At 40.3% G+C, this 20,574-nt stretch overlaps 1 protein-coding gene across 3 annotated transcripts in view; it reads right to left on the bottom strand.

The window, feature by feature from the left end:
- The window catches only part of quoa (quattro a), a 122,198-nt gene that overhangs the window by 25,724 nt on the left and 75,900 nt on the right, over nt 1–20,574 (bottom strand). For all 3 annotated transcript variants that reach the window (XM_078418961.1, XM_078418962.1, XM_078418963.1), the window contains exons 8-15: nt 20,201–20,317; nt 15,173–15,271; nt 13,286–13,434; nt 10,483–10,621; nt 8,312–8,434; nt 6,448–6,639; nt 3,974–4,806; nt 1,767–2,019 (exon numbers count right to left, since the gene is read on the bottom strand). In XM_078418961.1, the coding sequence (XP_078275087.1) occupies nt 1,767–2,019; nt 3,974–4,806; nt 6,448–6,639; nt 8,312–8,434; nt 10,483–10,621; nt 13,286–13,434; nt 15,173–15,271; nt 20,201–20,317 (1,905 nt within the window). The remainder of the gene's footprint in view (nt 1–1,766; nt 2,020–3,973; nt 4,807–6,447; nt 6,640–8,311; nt 8,435–10,482; nt 10,622–13,285; nt 13,435–15,172; nt 15,272–20,200; nt 20,318–20,574) is intronic.

The raw sequence follows: 20,574 nt of genomic DNA, 5'->3' as shown, positions 1-20,574 counted from the left end.
GGATTAACAGTTAAGCTAATGATCGTGTCCTAGCAGAAATCAAACATTACTGGCATGGATTTATTAAATGTCTCATTTTTGTGCACAGTGCAATTTAATTCCAATGCAAGTCAAATAACATTGGAAAATTGTGGAATGCTGGAAATTCCATGAATTGTGTGATTTTCCTGCTGTATCTCATGGGGAAAATCAAACATGCAGTTTGTCATCATTAATGTACAAAGCATTTCTAGATGCAACTGCTGTAATGTGGATCAGACATGCGTTTCCAACATTTAGTGCGCACCACTTGATTTCGAGCAACACTTCTTTAAAATGTTCCGATCATTCCCTGCGTGTTGGTGTTGTTAAAATGTGTGAATCTGCAAAATAATGCTGAAAGATATGCTTATGCACATCTCAAGGAAAGTAAGAGGCATAGGTTATCGTTATTGAAACTAAGGGGAAAACCACAACGAAAGTTGAAGGGATTGCAATAATTAATGTAAAAAGAAACTTGATACAAGCGTAATCTATGGACAGGCTTTGCTATGGACCATGCTGCTATGGACAGGCTTTGCTATGGACCATGCTGCTATGGACAGGCTTTGCTATGGACCATGCTGCTATGGACAGGCTTTGCACTACTGTTCATTATTTTTGATTGTAATATATTCATCTTCATCTTTTTTCATTGAAGTGACTATATTTTATTAAACTGTATATATTGACTGTTGTTTGCTGTGCCTTTTTAATTTTAACTTAATTTAATGCACTTTATTCCTCGGGATTGTGGGAAACGGTATTTCGATCTTCTGTCTGTGTAAACTAACTGAAAATTGACAATAAAGTTGACTTTTGACTTTGACTTTGTAAGGGAGTGGAGAAGCACCACAGACGCAGATACTGGAATCTGTAGCAAGAGAGGGAGAGCTGCCAAAGAGCAAGAGAGGGAGAGAGTGGCGGGGGCAGGTAGCATCTGTGGAGGGAAATGAGCAGTTGATGTTTTGGGCCAGAGCCCTTCATCCAGACTGCCTACATGAAGAGTCTTGACCCAAACCTTTGTTGGCCATTTCCCTCCAAAGATGTTGCTTCTGAAGGAAAATAAATTAGGAAGATATTGGAATGCACAGAGAAAGGGAGAGAGAACATGGAACATAGAACAGTACAGCGCAACAACAGGCCCTTTGGGCCAAATGTCTGGGTCAAACATGGTGCCAAGACTTACTCTTATCTGCCTGGACATAATCCATATCCCTTCATTCCCACATATCCACGTGCCTATCCAAATGTATTTTACAGGCCGCTATCATATCTGCCACCTCCACCATCCCCTGTGGCGCGTTCCAGGCATTCATAACACTTTGTGTAAAAAAACTGTTCCGCACATCTCCTTCAAACTTTGTCCCTCTCACCTTAAAGCTATGCCCTCTTGGATTTGTTATTTCCATCCTAGGACAGTCCATCCTCCAACAGTCTACCCTATCTGTGCCACTTATAATTTTATATACTTCTATCAGGTCTCCCCCTCAAGCACTGGCATTCTGGACAAAACAATATGAGTCTGTCCAACCTCTCACTGTAGCTAATACCCCCTAATCCTGGCATCATTCAGGCGAACCTCCTCTCAGCTCTTTCCAAGGCTTCCACGTCTTTCCTGTAACGTGGTGACCAGAACGGCATGCAGCCTAAACAAAGTCCTATAATTCAAAAGAAGTGTGTAATCTAAGAGACAGATTATTTTTTATCTTGGCAAAGAATATGTAGGATATCAATCGGCATCTCACGTGTCTAAGGAAGCAGCGGCCAACTCTGATGGGGACCCTTGCACAGCTTTCCAGCTCCTTCAGGAAGTGCTGGCTATGGAAGTCATACAGTTTCTCTAAATTCCCAAAGATGGTCCCTCGATGTCCCCGCAAATCCTGAGGAAGGTCCATACGATCCATCTCAGGGATGAAGTGTGAAGTGACGTATCCAAGGGAACGGACGTACTCCCTCTCAGTGATCAATATCTCCTCCATAATGTGTTGCAGTTTATTGCTTGGAAGAAATAAAAAGCAAACGGAAGTAAAAATATTACTTAAGAGTGTTCCTTTCAACAATTGTGAAAATCCACAATAAAAAAAAGATAACATTCTAAAGTTATCAATCAGAACACCATCTGGAGTTTCAGTTTTCAAGACAATGTTTTAAATGAATAAGAACAAGAGAAATGTGGGGTTAAGGTCGTGTATTTTGACTAACCAAATAAGGATTAAGCACGGGGAGCTCGTTGAAAGTGGGAGTTTAAAAGAAAAGGTGAGCAGAAGGATAGGGTGAAGTGCTCAAAGGGAAGGTGGGTGCCTGGATTAGTAAGGAAGAGATGATCGGTAGTAAGACGTTCAGAGGGGATGTGAGAAACAACTCTACTACCTAGGGGATGGTTAAATCTGGAAGGCACTGCCAGAGTGGAGGTGGAGGTGGAGGTGGAGGTAATATAGCCTCACAGCATTTGTGAAGTATTTAGATGAGGGTTTGAGTTGCCAAATGAAAATAAGCTACAGACTAAATGCTGGTAAATGGGATTGGTACTTGATGGTTGTCATCGGCATGATGGGTCAAATGAACTGTTTCTTTGCTGTATCACTCTGTGACTTTACGATTAGTCTTGTATTGAGTTTGCATGGGTATAAGCAACCAGAGGTAGATTTACTCATTCCCACTGCTCTCAGATTTGTGTTATATTGCCACATTATATTAAAAGGGCTTTTCAATCTTGCTTAACTGCAAACTACACCACTGAAATAACTATGAACAAACTAAATGATGACTTTAACATAGCTATGGAAACCCACAAGGCAATAATCGGTTTGATTATTTTTCATTTTAAGTATTGGTCAAGGAAATAGCCGACTAAAACAGTGCAAAAAAGAGATTTCCAAAAGAGTCCCAACTTGATGGTAATACCGGAGGCACGGAGGCACCTGGCAAGGTAAACTGAAACTTACACATTTTGGAAGTAAGACAGAAAGTATGCTGAACTATTATCTACCTCATTGGTGACCCTCAGATTTTCCTTGATCAGACTTTGCTGGCTTTACCTTGCACTAAATGTTATTCCCTTATCATGTATCTAGAGGCTGTAAAAGGATCGATTGTAATCATGTATTGTTTTTCTGCTGACTGGATAGCTTGCAACAAAAGCTTTTCACTGTACCTCGGTACACGTGACAATAAACTGAACTGAACTCAACTGACACTCACAAACCGCCCAACATGTGTTACATGTTCCATCGGAGTAAATTGAATTAGAATGAAAGTCTGGGTCCACATAGGAATTCCTGGCCAGGTTCATAACCTGTCCTCCTGAAAGACTGCTTTATTTGACCATTGCCAGGAGCAGTTTACATTTTTTTCCATGGGACAATACCTAAGAACCCCCCAGATCTGAAATGTCAGAAGATCTATTCTACATCCCAAGATGATAATATTGTGAATAAATCCATTGGATTATAGAAGATCCCCTCCAAATATTATGAACTTTGTCTGGGTCTGTGACTGATGTTCTGATGGAGTATCACACAATATTTAGATCAAAAATCTCCCCACATATTCCTCATCTCAGAATGGAAGTTTAAATTCATATAAAGTCATAATTTCTCAAAAAAGAAGCAGAAAACTTTTGAGGTGTGCATCCAATTATGTTATGACTCTATGTCATTTATTACCTGGGGTAGAAGTGAAGGTGCAGGTATTAATTGGTAATGAGGTACTGGTTGAACAGACTACTTTATTTAATGAACTTTTGCAATGTCACAGTAATTATAACTATTCATGCAAGTGAAGGGGACTTTGTGACTGTCTTGCCTTGGGCTTATGGGTAACACAGATACGTTGGAGAATAATTATTAAAAAATATAATTATGATACAATACACTGAGGGAAAAATGCATTATTCCCTTATATTCACATCTGATAGACAGGTCTCTGCCAAATATCAAACTTCTATTATTACCATGAATTCTCCTTTGTCAATTCTTGTATTGCTCCTCGTGACGTGCTTGGTCCTTCAGGTTCACTGAGAACAGATCTAATCAGTGGAGCAGCACCACTGCTTCTACTGCCAGTTGCAATGCTCCTATAATGTTTGTTTTCGGTGCAAAAGCTCGCATGTCGTGACAGCTGGAAGCCCTGTGCTGCCTGCATAATCTTTTTTGAGGGATAACTTCTGTGACGAACAGTGGGAGAAAAGATTGGGTCTGAGTAGGAAGGGAGGGAAGAGATCTGAGGGCTCCTCTCATCACTCGACTCGTCTTTTGTATTCAGACACACTGACCATTCAAATACTGAAGACTTTGCTTGTACCCTTTTTGGTTTGTTTGTTACATTTTCTTTGTGATTATGAATGCTCTTCGCAGGCAAATGTTTATGTTCTTCCTTTTTCTGCCAGATTATTCCTTCTTCAGTCCAAAAACTCCCACTCACATGAGAGGCACTTGAGACCAAGTCCATACTGCTTTTTTGCTCAGCGCTCTTTGACTCTCCCTTGCTGTCTGAAGAAGAACTTCCATCAGCGTTCAGCACCTTCCTGCACAACTCTAGGTTTTCCTCAAGGAGTTGCCTGACTTCTTCATAATTCAACAAAATTACATCCCACATCTTCTTGCCCTGAATGCTATTCAGGCCATGGATCTGACTCTTCATCTGATGAAATTTTTCCACAGAGAATTCTGAAAATCGTTGATGATAATTTTCAAGATGCTGCAGTGTTTCTTCGCTGAATTTTGTGGAGCTACATGTTCCCAGCTGGGCCAAGCAACATTTGCAATCCTCGATCAACTTCAGAGCCTAACAAAAGAGACCACACGTGTAATGAATGGTATTGAAAAGGAAAATACAGCAAATGATAGAAATCTGAAACAGAAGTAATAAATGCTGGAGATACATAGCAAATTGGAGAAAGGAAACAAATATCTTTGAAGAATTATCCATTTATCTCATTTCACAGGCACTTTCTCTATTTGGCATGAGATAAATGTCTAATACGAGATAAACATTGCAAAATTACAGACCCCATTTCATAAGTGAGTGGCGTTGAGCTTCCACACATCCTTTGTGTATCCCTTTACATTCGTAAGTCTGGGAGGCATGGATTTGATCTTTTGACAGGTGAAACAGGTTTGTCATATGCTTTCCCCATATATTGAGTGGCAAAACACTCACATACTTGAAAATTCATAAGGCTTACTCTGTTAGATTCCATCGGGATTTTCCCAGTTGTCTGTGGTACCTGCAATAAGATTTGCAGAAACACCAGTGAAATGAACAAAAGCTGTCTGTTCTGCTTCTCTGGTGCTTCTATAAATATCCTGCCAAAGTTGCAGCAACCAAAAAGGGCAGCCTTTTGGGAAATTCAGCTCCCTATCATCAGCTCCCCAGCAAGCAGTTCAACATAGCTCGGCGGAGAAAGTGAGGGAGCAGTTTTCTTAAAGCAGTTTTAATCATTATTTCATAATGTCGGGGTTGATGTTTCAAAGCTCTGTGATTACCAGCCTTTCTTAATTCTGTTTCCACAATTGAGAATGAACAATCTGCTTGACTATGATGCACCTGGCAAATCCCTTCATCAACACCTGCTTTCTAGCCTGAATCACCTGAAGGTGCTGGCCCTCTTCTGCCTCTGAATCCCTTGACTGAATCTATTCAATTAGCCAGTGGAGTTCTCCTGTGGTATGTTAGAAGGAAAATAAAACCTAGACATATATTGGCTGTGGTGTTCTGCCCACACATTTGGTGAGGTCATTTCTGATGTGAGAGTTTTCTTATGTTCCTTTCACATATAATATGCTTGTTGAACTCCTTTTTAAGGTAAAGTTTACACCAGTGGGCATCTTGAAACTGTTGCACCCTCACATGTCTGTGGATCTTGTCTCCGTGTAGGGTTTATTTTCCTTTCATGTTTGCCTAATCTCTTACTTCTTCAGCCTAGCCAAAGCCACACAGTGCTTTTCAAATATCATCCAGGTTGGTTAAATGCTGTTGCCCACTACCATCCATTTCCTAACCACCCTTTCAATGTCCTTGTCTGCAGGTTTTACTGATGCAAAGTTTTCTTATCCTTTGTTTTCTGCTGCTTAAATTCTAATTAAATATCTCAATTAGCTTACCATTTGAGGAATGAGTACAGTCAGTACACGACTGTTTGGGTGGAAATCATGTCACAATTTTGACAACTGGAACTTATTTGGGCCAATATCAGCCAATAACTTCCTAAGGAAGATACCCTTACAATCTCTGCACATTGGTTAGTCTTTTAAATTTTTATTTGAAAGATTTTATTTATGTGCCAATCAGTCATGTTGGAGAATTTTCTTTTAAGTTCATATTATATTTTCTTCAGCTTCACATTCTGCAATATTGGGGGAGGAAGACAAGGAAACGTGATATTTATTTTACAGTACTTGCCGTTATGTTTTTCTTTATACAAACCTTATCACAGTAGTCGTACAGGTTGACTAGAGCATTCAATTCTGCCTGCTGTTTCTTAGCACTACTGTGAAAATTGTCAAGTCGGGTTTTGAACTCTTCCACCATATCTTTGAACACTGAAAACTCAGGATACGAGAAACCATCCAGTTGATTTGCCTCCTGCAACAGCTCCAAACTCTTTTTGTATTCCTGCTGTAAGGTGCAATTGTCAGACAATCGTAAAGTGGAGCAATGTTAGTTTCTATATTACATAGCAACTTATACTTGTGGCACCTTATTAACCCAAGGTGTTTCATAAGAGTGTCAACACATGATGCTAAGTCATATAGGGAGGTATAAGATGAAGGTGTTTTGTGTTCCATGAGGTGGCACGGTTTAGAGAGTAAGTACAATTTAAGTATCACTGTCCTAATCACTGCGTTTGTATCTTTATATTTCCATCCATCTTCTGAATTCTTTTCATACTGATGTCAATAATGTTTTCATTGATATGACAGAAATTTAAGATGTAACTGGAAATCTATACAAGGCACTCTGCTGAACTAATAGGTCAGGTCCATAACTCACGTAATAAAAGGATGTATGCTGACTCCCTCCATTTTCATATATTATTGAATTGACAACAATTGATATTGTAACTACAAGAAAATGGCAAAAGCCAAAAGCCTTTCCATCAGTTACAAGATAAATCTTAAATATAACAACAGGGGTGGAAGCCATTTGGCTCATTGGGTTCATGCCAGCTTCCAGGGAAGCAATCCCATAAGTTCCATTCCCCCTCTCCTTATACCCTTGTACCTCAGTGCCAATCTCTTTACACATACCTATCAACTCCCTTTTGATTATTTTTACCCATAAGGGATCACTTATAGTGGTCAACTAAACTACCAGCAAACCTTGAAGACATGGCAGAAAACCGGAATGGCAGTAAACACATCTGCTCACAGAGAGAACGTGAAAAGTGCTGCACATGCAGACGGCAAGGTCAGATCCATCTGGGTCCCACAGATGTGGGGAACAGCATTGACTGCATCACCATCAGGTCACCCACGATGGCAGGAATATGACAGAAACTCTCGACCGACCTGGATGTGTGAGTTCCAAACGCACTCAAGAAGCCGAGCACCATCATGGATATGCTGCTATCTGGACCATAGGTATCACAACCTCCATCTTAAGTATCCCATCCCTCCAGCACACTGAAGCTGCAGTGAGTACTCTCTACTAAATGCACTGCAATACCTCACCAAGGATTCTTCAATAGCATCTGCCAGACCCACAACTCCTATCACCCAGAGGTCCAAAGGCAGCAAAAGGGGACATTGTCACCTCCAATTTCCTTCAAAATCACACAAAACTAATAGGAACAAATATAATCATTCCTCCATTGTTCTGTGTCTCTCCACTTGTCAGCACGGTGGACGCAACTTCATCACACAGTGGACTAAAGTAGGGGGTCGGTGCTGCCGGAGCTCACTGGAGCGCCGCTCCGGCACCTCTGTAAAACCCCCCCAAAATAAACAGCGGGGAATTTTAATTAGCGGGGAATTTAACAGCGGCCGCTTCGGCACCTGCGACAGCTCTGGCACCTAGAAAATTAGCACTGCAACACTGACTAAAGAAGCTTCTAACCATTGTCAGCTCGAGAACAACTAGGGATGAGCAGTGTGCTTACACCTTGTGCATGAATTCCAAAAAAATTGCAAATATTAACCTACTTCACATAAACCATGTCCAGCCTTGAATATCGTCTAATTTGGTGAATGCACTCAGTTTATGGGTGCCCTTAAAATGTGAATGTTATTATTAGGAATGTTATAATTATACATAAATAAAACATATAGGTACAGTGAATATGACTTACGGTGGCCAAGATAAAGAATTCACTGAACTTTTGCTGGGTTTGTTGTATGACTTTAAGTGAATCTCCACTTGTAACTGAATTCTGCAGATATGGTTCACCTTCACAAAGAAGCCAGTTGTTTTGCTGAAGAGACAGTAAAGAGATGAAGAGATACTCACCAAAAATTGATTTAAATCAGGATAAGATTGAATACATGTTTTTAATCAGCATTAAGTAAGTTTTACCGCAATTATAAATGGGAAATGCTGGAAATCACAGATGCACATTTAGCATTCCATGGGACCTGCTGCCATTTTCAGTTTTGCGCTATATTTCCAGCAATTATAGTCCTGGAAATTAATTATGTAATTTAATATTCTGTAAAATGGCATTTGAAGTCTGGATTAAGGTGAGCATTTTGTAACACAGTTAGGACACATCATTTGATCCAATTACTCTGCGACTTTGATATAATTAAGCAGCAAATTTCCCCGGTGTGGGACGAGTAAAGGAATATATATGTGCATGGTTTACAATCCCCAAATTTGCAGCATGTAATTGCATTTCATAAGTGCATGGTCATGAGTTACAGGAGCCGAATTAGGCCATTCGGCCCATCAAGTCTACCATGCCCTTAAATCATGGCTGATTTATCTTTCCCTCTCAACCCCAATCTTCTGCATTCTTTCCATTACCCCTGACACCCATACTAAGCAAGAATCTGTCAATCGCTGCCTTAAAAATATCCATTGACTTGGCCTCCACAGCCGAATGTGACAATCAATTCCACAGATTCACTACCCTCTGACTAAAGAAATTCCTCCTCATCTTTCTAAAGGTGCATCCTTTTATTCTGAAGCTATGATCTCTGGTCCGAGACTCTCCCACAGTGCAAACAACATTTGGCGATTTATGTAATTCTAAAGTCCCTATTTGTATTATTTCGGGAGCGATCCATTGGATTCATTGGACAACAGGACAAAACATGGTGGGTGGGATTGGAACCAGAAGAGAGCTACAAGTGTGTGCCCATTTTCAGGGCCACACTTGTCCTTTTTCTCACAGAGAGGATGATGAATGAATCTGTAGTGTGGGCTTTTTAACCCATCAGTGGTTCCATTGTAATTAGATGCACAAAGGTATCACCATTGTGGCTTAGCTAGAGTATAAGTTCAACATTAAATCTTTGCAGTTGGACCCTGTGCGTTGCTATAAAATCTAAAACATGTATTTCCTTTGACATGCCTTTATATCCCTGTAGTCACATTGTCAATAGACAATAGACAATAGACAATAGGTGCAGGAGTAGGCCATTCAGCCCTTCGAGCCAGCACCGCCATTCAATGCGATCATGGCTGATCACTCTCAATCAGTACCCCGTTCCTGCCTTCTCCCCATACCCCCTCACTCCGCTATCCTTAAGAGCTCTATCCAGCTCTCTCTTGAAAGCATCCAACGAACTGGCCTCCACTGCCTTCTGAGGCAGAGAATTCCACACCTTCACCACTCTCTGACTGAAAAAGTTCTTCCTCATCTCCGTTCTAAATGGCCTACCCCTTATTCTTAAACTGTGGCCCCTTGTTCTGGATTCCCCCAACATTGGGAACATGTTTCCTGCCTCTAATGTGTCCAATCCCCTAATTATCTTATATGTTTCAATAAGATCCCCCCTCATCCTTCTAAATTCCAGTGTATACAAGCCTAATTGCTCCAGCCTTTCAACATACGGCAGTCCCGCCATTCCGGGAATTAACCTAGTGAACCTACGCTGCACGCCCTCAATAGCAAGATCTCTCACACCATATTCTTCCAGCATATTTCTGGAGCATTTCTGATTCCTTATTTTACCTCCCAATATCCATTGCCACACCACCCCCCCCCCCCCCCCCCCCCCACCCCAATCAAATTAAATTGCAATAAAGATCCTTTCATTGTTAGCTGAACTCATCGTGAGACAACCGAGAATAGCTAATAAAATGAGAATTCCTTACACGTGATCCATCCCGTATCCTCTTCAAACACTCTGTTAAACTTACCAAATCTGCTTTATTGAAGGACAAGAAACATGCCCTCATTCTGAGCTGGAATAAATAACCCCAAATTACAACAGACAATGCTAGAAATGCTCAGAAGGGCAGGCAGCATCTGAGGAAAGAGAAATAGAGACAGAGTTTCAGGGTGAAATTCCCAACCTGTTTAAATTTATCCTCGAGTGTCCTCAGATTCTGCAAGAACTCCAAATGCTGTAGACACTGATTGGACTTCATCACTAGTGCATGGACACTTTCTTCCACTGTATTATAGAGAGGTGTTACTAAATCAATGGCATCCCTGCAAATATATAAGGTTACAAAACATTGCGAGTCATATATATTCACAGTACCATTATAAATATAAAGGTTACATGACTAACAAATGCAACAACAAATGAAAGTGCGTTTCTCCGTACAAATACCAACTGTACAAGTCATTAGTAAGACGATGTATTGGGTGCAGTCCTGGTCCCCCAGCTAGAGGAAGGATGTCATTAGACTGAAAAGGGTGCAGAAAAGATTAACGAGGATGTTACTGGAACTGGAGGGCTTGAGCTATAAGGAGAGACCTTTATCTCTGAAGCATTGGAGGTTGAAGAATGATCTTATAGAGGTGTATAAAATTATTTGGGACGTGGATAATGGATTGTTGCAATCATTTCCTGGAGTAATGGTGTCTAAAACCAGAGAGAATGGAATTAAGATGAGAGGGGAAATTTTTTTAAGGGGCTCGAGGGGTAACTTTTTCACAGGGAGGGTAGTGGGTAGTGTAGGTGCAACGAGACCTGGGTGTACTTGTACATCAGTCACTGAAAGTAAGCATGCAGGTACAGCAGGCAGTGAAAAAAGCCAATGGCATGTTGGCCTTCATAATGAGAAGATTTGAGTTTAGGAGTTTAGGATCAAGGAAGTCCTTCTGCAGTTGTACAGGGCCCTGGTGATACCACACCTGGAGTTTTGTGTGCAGTTTTGGTCTCCTCATTTGAGGAAGGACATTCTTGCTATTGAGGGAGTGCAGTGTAGGTTCACCAGGTTAATTCCCGGGTTGGCGGGACTGAAAAATGATGAAAGAATGGGTCGACTGGGCTTGTATTCACTGGAATTTAGGATGAGAGGGGATCTTATAGAAAAATATATAAAATTCTTAAGGGATTGGACAGGCTAGATGCAGGAAAAGTTTTCCCAATGTTGGGGGAGTCCAGAACCAGGGGTCACAGTTTAAGAATAAGGGGTTGGCCATGTAGGACTGAGACAAGGAAAATCTTTTTCACCCAGAGAGCTCTGAGAGTGCTGGCTCGAAGGGCCGAATGGCCTACTCCTGCACCTAATTTATTTTCTATGTTATATGGAACCACCTGCGAGAGGAAGCAGCAGAGATGGGTACAGTTAGAAATTTTAAAACATATTTGGACAGATGCATAGAAAGAACAGATAAGGGGGAAATGGATAAACGCAGGCAAATGAGAGTAGCTCAGATAGACATCAGTGTTGGCATGGATGGGTTGGGCCAAAGGGCCTGTTTCTGTGCTGTCTAACTCAATGACTCTACCAAGGTACTTGCACAATTGAAGGATTTCAGCAGTCAGAAAACAGAATCTGGGGTTGTTTGTCAAAGAGAGCAAAGAAATTGAAGAGGAGACCTGATAATGTGGTAGCATGACTCGTTTAGACGATAAATAGAGGGAAGCTGCTTCCTTTCACAGATGATTCAGGGAACAGGCAAAAAAATACAAGAAAGAACCAAGGGGAAAATAAATGTGGGATCTGAAACATTCTGCCTGTAAATGCAGTGTGAACAGAATCAATCAGAGCTCACACATGGCAATTGGATGATAAATTGAGAGAGAATAATTTGGGGAGTGGGACTGATAAGATTGACCTGTAAACAACAGGCATGGGCTCGATGGGTGCAAAGGTCTCCTTCTGGATTATATCAATTAATTGATGCTTATAATCCTTTTCATGGAGGTGAAATAATGGACACAGACAGAGGCCACTTTGCTGCAACTCTTTGCCCTGGAGCATCACATCGAAAAGTGTGTTCTAATTGTTTAGATCTATTTGTCGACTGATTCTATGGCAGGTCTTAAGACCATCATGATTCAGGTACCCACACCACTCATTCTCCCTTGCTCATGATTCTTTCTGTTCATTCTTTCAGAGTACAGCCTCAAAACGAATCCTCTGGTGCCAATCTGGACCCATCACACAAGTAATTACACAAGCCATTCTTTATTAAAATTGTAGTCTCAACTCTTTCTCCCGGGAAGTGCTGTAAATTCTACGTTTCCTGAACATTGTGTCCAGGAAATTCCTCAGGAAAAGAGAAATGTTGAGGAGTCACTGGAAAGGGATTTATTAAGATGGTGGTGTTTAGGGATTTCTGGAGTGCAATTCCAATATCACTGAATGCTTTGTAATTTATGGAACAGTGAACTGAATGGGGTGCAAAAGTAGTTTGGGGGAAGAAGAGAATTGAATGCTTTGTAATTTATGGAACAGTGAACTGAATGGGGTGCAAAGTAGTTTGGGGGAAGAAGAGAAGGTGGAGCAAGCTAAGAAAGAGAGCTGAAGAAGACTACGTGTGGAGGGTATGGCGAAGTGGTGGAGGAAGTTGTACACATGTAAGAATTTGGAATTAATTATTTTGAATGCGTGAAGCCAGCAGATGTTATCAAGGACATAAATGACAAGTGGGCAGATCTGTAGGGGAAGAAGAAAATGAACACAGTTGTGGACAAGGGGGAAAAGTGCAATGGATAGAGAGTTTAACTTTGGGTTGTTAATTGAAGTGCGAGTGAGAGCTTTGTAGGCAATAGTGTTGGTAACATTTATTGTTTGATGTTATACATTGCAAATTGTTCCAAATACTGATTACGCAGATAATAATTGTGTTGATGTAGTTTAAACAAGGGCAGAAACCATCCTGAAATTTTTCAACTCAATCGTATTAGTTTCCCACCTGTAGTCCTCAGAGAAACTGAATCGAGTTTCCTCTTTCTTAAGTCTGGCGAGAATCGCTCCACCTTCCAGTTGTAAATTAACCAACCGTGCATCTTGCAAAACCCTCTGCATGGTCAAGTTGTGGTTACTGATGCAGTTAATAACTTCCTTCAAATAAAGGTAAAGACAAAATGGTAACTGCAGAAAAGTATCAGGCGCAAACCAACCAAAGGTTTTGATGCTTTAGACATTAGACCCTACCGATACAGTGCAGAAACATGCCCTTTGCTCCACCGAGGCGACACCGACCAGCCATCACCCCATATAGTAGCAATATCCTACACAATAAGGACAATTTACAATTTTACTGAACCCAATTAGCCTACAAACCTGTACGTCTTTTGAAGTGTGGGGGGAGCACGGAGCACTCACTGAAAACCCACACGGTCACTGGGAAAATGCAGAATGGTTGTTGAGAGGATGTTACACCTGAAGGGGCTACACAGATCTAGAGAACATGGGTTCAGAATAAGGAATCACCCATTAAAGATATATGTAAAGAGGAATTTCTGCTCCCAGAGTGTTGTGATTCTTCGGAATTCCCCACCCCCGAGATCTAAGAAGGCATAATCAGTGAATATATTCGCAGTTGAGCTATGAGGGAATGAATGAGCTGGTAGGTGGTGCTGAGGCCAAGATTTGGTGATCTTACTGAAACCGCAGCCAGACTTACACCTGCTTCTGTTCTTTATGTTTGTTCTTATGATGGCCATCAAAGATGTTTGATTAACCTGCTGCTCCTACAGAGTACTAGAATTCAATTTGCTCCCACAAAGTGTTATCTGTGATTAATTTGTACTCAAACCCTTGTTGATTTTTACTCTGCTACTGATGTTTCATTTATCCCACCAACCCTTATCCATGTTAGCTGGTGAGGAAGCAATCTAAAAACATAATAGTTCAAATACACAAAGGAAAAGGTCAGTGAACAAAAAGAAAAAAAAATCTAAATGTTGTACGCAACTCAATTATCCAGGATATAGGTTTGATATTTTATTGTTTTGATTTATTATCGCAAATGTTCACAAGACTAACTGTGCATATAAATAGGAACAGGAGTGAACCATTTGCCCCCTCCAGCCTGATTCACTATTCTACAAGGCCATAGCTGATCTGATAGTATCACTTTCCTGGCCTATCCCCCCCCCCCCCCCCCCCCCCCCATCTCCCTAGATTCCTCCAACATCCAGAAATCTATTCATTCTCTTCATATGGCTGACCTGCCATCCCAGGAACCAATTTAATGAATTGAAATGGATGTGTATAATTTTCTTTTGCCTCTATTTTAATTCAGGAAATGCTATTTAGTTAAATAATCATAGTTTATCCACGATGCTGTTGACTGATGGTACAATTAGTTTGATTTGAGAAAGTGAGTCCGACAAGCTAAGATGGGCAACATTTTTCACTCAATCAAGCACTGGGCTACAATTTCATCGAGATCAATAGAAATAAAATAGGTTCTACAAAGGATGATTCATAATCATTGCTTTATGAGCAAGATGGAAATCATCAGGTTATTATAACAGCTGATCATCAAATTTTCCTTTATATTTATTTTTGAGATTGGTGTTACTTAATTTGAAGTTTCTTTCACTAAAGTTACTTGAACTGAAAAACTAAACTGAACTTTAATTCTATGAGCATATGGAAAATGGCCAGTTGAGTTAAAAGCTATAACAACTAATGTACAATTAAAAGGTTTTGAAATATTTTTCACACAATTCGATCAAAATGTCAGTGTTCATATAATCGTTGCAAATACTTTCATGATTTATCCATAACCCAGTCATTCTCTCTTCTGTTGCATTCTTGCTGTGTTTTATTTTGTCATTTGGCCACGTACCTGCACATTGTTGCTGGCTTTATTATATTCAAACATTCTAATGGTGTCCATTAACAAATTGGAAGCCTCTCTGCAGTTTGCAATGAATGACTCGAGTTTCTGAAACATCAAAACATTTACAGTCACAAAAAGACAACAGATGCTGTAAATTTCAAGAAGATATAGAAAATGACAAGGTCAGGTGGCAGCAGCGGAGAGAAAAACAGAGTTAACATTTCAAGTCAATGTTCTTTCATGTCCTTGAACTAAGAATGCGGAGATTAGAAATCAAACATCGCTTAACGGATGACACAGCGGGGCAGTAGTAGAGTTGCTGCCTTACAGCATCAGTTCAATCCTGACCACGGGTGCTGTCTGTACGTAGTTTGTACGTTCTCCCCGTGACCTGCGTGGGTTTTCTCCAGGTTCTCCGGTTTCTTCCCACACTCCAAAGACATACAGGTGTGTAAGCTAATTGACTTGGTAAAATTGTAAATTGTCCCTAGTGTGTGTGGAATAGTGTTAGTGTGTGGGGATCGCTGGTTGGCATGGACACGGTGGGCTGAAGGGCCTGTTTTGCGCTTTGTATCTTTAAACTAAACTAAACTAAACCTAATCTACGGAGAAGAGCATAGAATAGGGAAAGCTAAAGAATAGGGTAGAGCCCAAGGGAAAATCAAACAGTTTTGGTGCAGATGGAGCGGGGTGGTGAAGCCTCGTTCGTTACTGCTGATCTATCTGGAGGAGATGGAAATAGGAGTAGGCCAACGGGGAAAGGGGATGGAGAAAATATCTCAGAGATACAAAGCATTTATGTCGCTGAAAATTTGAAATCTAAGTTTAGCAGTTGAGTTTATCGCATTATTGCTTGCACCTGGTTTCCTATGAGAATAATGACACCCTACGACAGCAATATGTTGGCTGTGTGCAAAGCATATTGTGAGTCACAAAGTCAGGAGTTCAAAGTAACTGTAAGTTAACATCCCCCTCCCAACACTTCGAATTTTATACTCACACATTCGCTTGTTAGTCACTCTATTAGAAAGCACAGCAGTGACATCTGTTGGCTGAAACTCTGTATTGTCATTCTTAGGATACTTTAAAAGTTGATTCATTTGTTAACTCGTTTCGTTTAGAGATACAGCATGGAAACAGGCCCATCGTCCCACAGAATGCACCCCGACTAGCGATCACCTGTACACTAATTCTATCCTACACACTAGGGCCAATGTACAGCAGCCAATTGACCTACAAACCTGCACGGCTTTGGAATGTAGAAGGAAACCAGAGCACCTGGAGAAAACCCACACGGTCACAGAGAGAATGTACATAGTCCGTACAGACGGCACCCATAGTCAGGATCGAACCCGGGTCTCTGGTGTTATATGGCAGCAACTCTACCGCTGCACCACTGTGCCACCCAACATTCTCTCTGGACTGCTTGAAAATAGATCAGGTATCTGAAATTTAAAATCAGTTTAACACGTTGGAAAGTAACAGTCCAACAAATACCTGTAAACAACAGCATGGAATGGAAAGCACTACAGTGAGGTGATATAACAGCATGCTAACTCGCATTGTAGCAGAGGATAGATTTCAGAACTCCAGCCCCTTAGCATGTTGTTTTGTTTTATGAGTCAACAGTGCGAATGTAGGTCTAGATTTCAGAAGATCATCCCATAAAATGTTACCCTTGCAGCGTATTTCTGACTTTGCGAATTAAACCGCGGCAGATTAACCCAGTTCAAATTAGCCGAAGTTAATAAACGCATCGATGTTCAAGCACAACTCCCCCAGCTTATTACCATGTGGCTTTGCGGTATCAACTGGGTCAGAGTTGAGTTCACCAAAAGGGAGCAGAGGATCCAGGACAGGACCAATGTCACACACAAAGGATTGTTACTGAGCAAGGTTTCTTAATATATGCTTGCAACTCTGCTGTTTCAATCTATGTTGCAAGCAAATTCACAGACAGCAAGAGAGGCTGGATTAATAATTCCCTCAATGCTTTCAATGTCCTAACAATGTGCCTGGGTTGAAGAGCAAATCTGTTAAGTTACATTGGGATTCTGAACTACATTGGTCAGACCACCACGGGAATACTGAATTTAATCTTGATTACCTGCCAGAAAGAACATTAAAATTGTTTCCAAAATAAAAGGGATTGAAATAGAAAGTTTGATTAGTGAAGGTTAAGATTGATAGTTGAATAGGAAAACAATTAAGAAAGATTACATTGAGATATTAAATATTCACCAGTTTCAATAGTGCAAGTTTACACGGTTATCTTAAGTTGGAAGTGAAAGGCTCAGTGATATAAACTGAAATTGGACCATGTCATTTGAAGGCAGATGTTAGAATTATTTTTTTTACTGTGAATAATTAATGTTGGGAACAATTGTTCAGTGCAGTAGTCATGGCACAGTACCGAGGAGGGTCATAATGAGCTTGATGCCATAGGAGGCGTTTCAGAAGCCCAGAGGGTTCAGCTTCAGCTACTCTAATTGCCTTTTGATATTAACTTTTGTTATGAATACATGAATGTTAAAAAAAAGGACAGATGTTGCATCAATTCTATTTCCCTGAGGGAGCGAACCTACCGCAGGTGGCAAATTAAAACAAAAATACATGCCTAATATTATGGAAGAAAACTGAAAGCCCATCTTCAAATTGCTGTTGTGTGTGGGAAGGAACTGCAGATGCTGGCTTAAACCGAAGAGAGGCACCAAAATGCTGGAGTAACAGCGGTACAGGCAGCATCTCTGGAGAGGAGGAATGGGCGACATTTCGGGTCTATTGTTGACAGTATAAGCAAGAGAGCAATGCCCTATACTTTTGTATTGTTTTTACTGTTTCCCAAAATGTTAATGATTTATGTAACAAAGTTATGGTTGACTTCTTCTTTTCCGAACCTTCATATTTATCTCCTGCTTCCTGCTGTTTGCCTTCTTGTGAAGAATCTCAATATGATTTACAATGGAAAAACCAATGGTGATGTATTTTCTAGGACATATTTACTCAAACAGATTGTTGAGCATTCAACATGATGGAACTACAACATCTGCCACTGTTGTACTGAAGCCTTTGGCACCAAGCGACATTACTGAGGATATTGCACTGGTATTAATTAAAAGACCTCCATTAAACCATTACCCTGTAGCTATTTTATTCAATAAACATTTATTCATGCAAACTGTTGCACTTAGTACAATGGAATGGTAACATCTGGCATCATCATATTTTATTCTGAATGCAATAAAGTTACAGATTGCCTTGTGATGCAGTCAAATTGCTGAATTTCCATTTCATATTGAATGCTCAATGAGAAGGCATATTTGATGCATTGAATAAATGCTTTCTCTTCATAACATTTCTTTTGTATTTTTCATGAGAATTTCAGATTCAAGTGCCAGGAGCACAATGCAAAAATTGAGAAAGCAGTTTTGCATGGAGGTTTATTTCAAGAACAGGCCATTCAGCACAACCAGCGCACATTGGTTTTATTGCCAACTTAAAATATTCGCTGCTACCCGTATCACTTCACTTCACATTTATTAATAATTAGCTGTGGTAATTAACCAACTTTTCAAATTCAACACGGTACTGCTTTTGCCAAGATATTGCTATGGACTTGGTGCTGCTAAGGAACACATCAATTATCCTTAAACAAACCTATTTCAATGAGCAGGTGTGCATTAGCCCATTCCAAACCAGGGAAGTATTTATATTTATATCAGCGTCTTTCATTTTCCCATGATGTTCCAGACATATCACAGTCAACTTGGTAAAGTAGAGGCTGTTGTAGGAAACACAGCAGCTGAATTGTACACCCATAAAAAACAATGTGGTAATAATCGGATAATCTCTTTTAACCACTCCGTACTAACAGATGTAATCAATCCTCCCATCAGCTATTGGGGTATATGGATTTGAAGACAAGGTACCACGTAAAAAGTTAGTTAACTAAACTGAAGCTCCATTATTTTGGGAGGTTCACTATCAGCTTTGATTAAGAAATGGCTTAAAGATAAAAAGTTAGCCATGGTAACTAATAGCTTTTCCATAGTGCAAGGTTGTAGAGCTCACTTAGGACCAGAGCTTTGTTTTTGAATATATGAATAACTTGGGTGTCGGGGTTATAGGGTGAAGGCAGCAGTACAGGGTTGACAGTGAGAGATAGATCAACTATGATTGAATGGCTGAATAGACTTGATCGGCCAAAAGGGCCTAATTTGGCTCCTAGATCTAATTAACTTATGAACCTATGGCTTGGATATTGATAGGATAAAATCTTCAGAACATTCCACTGATACCAAAGCTGAGTCTTTGGCAGTAAAAATGATATCAAGTGACTGCAACAAGATGTTGACAGGCTGAATAGGTAGACAAATGGCAGATGGCATTTAATGCAGAGAGATGTGAGATGATGTACTCTGGCTGAAGGAATGGGGAGAGGCAGTATAGATTTAAAGCCATAGTCCTAAAGAGTCTGCAGGAGCAAATGTAGAATTGTGGGCTTCATAGTATAAAATTATGGTGTAAAAAAGATACTGTATAAAAAAACAAGAAAGTTATGCTGAAATCGGCTGAGAATGAAATCCTCAGTGGCTGCAGACACCTCTGGTGCAAATGTGGCTGTGGTTATTGGACATCACGTGTCACAGCTTCAGAGCATCTTTCTAAAATCTCCAGAGATGCCTCCAAGGTCCAAACACCTCCAGCTGTTTCACCAATGATCAAATTCCTGTCATAAGCTTGTTTAATGACTACCAATACTAATGCAGTGCACACATCACCAGGACTTGACAACTTCCAGACTTGGACAGACAAATGTCGGGCAGTGGCTGTGCCTCCATAAGTGGTCTGCAACAGACTCGAACAAGAGACAGCCCAGATACCTGCAGTGAAAATCAACAGCATCTCTGTTGTCAATGACATCCATCAAAATAAATTATTTATAAGTGTATTTCTGAAATGCAGCTCAATCTATATTTGTGTTCTCTATTTAAACATTGTGAATTTTCTCAGAGGTGTTGATCAATTACTCACCGTACGAAACTGAATCCATCCAGAGTGATTGTAAGGGAATGTTCCCTCCAGATTTTCAGTCAGTTGAGTGCTGTCAATGGACTTATGTAGTGTTTTCAAGGATGTCAAAAGTTCCATCTGTTTAAAAAAACCAAATATTGTATAATTTATAATTCATTTTTAAAGCTATCATAACATTGCAGAACATACTGTAACTGTCCAATTTTTTAAACACCGCTCTTTATTCCATACGACTGATTCCCTTGACCAGTCCCCTTGATAAGAATATCCACTGCCAGGAAAATAATGAGCACAAGAACCTTCAATTTCCACCTATGTAAGTAAACAAATGGGTTTCAGTCAGTGCACCCTAGTAGTTATTTATACCGGGTGCT

The sequence above is a fragment of the Rhinoraja longicauda genome, chromosome 22, assembly GCF_053455715.1.
Source record: "Rhinoraja longicauda isolate Sanriku21f chromosome 22, sRhiLon1.1, whole genome shotgun sequence".
Taxonomy (NCBI): Eukaryota; Metazoa; Chordata; class Chondrichthyes; order Rajiformes; family Arhynchobatidae; genus Rhinoraja; species Rhinoraja longicauda.
This window is presented reverse-complemented; position numbering and strand designations above follow the sequence as displayed.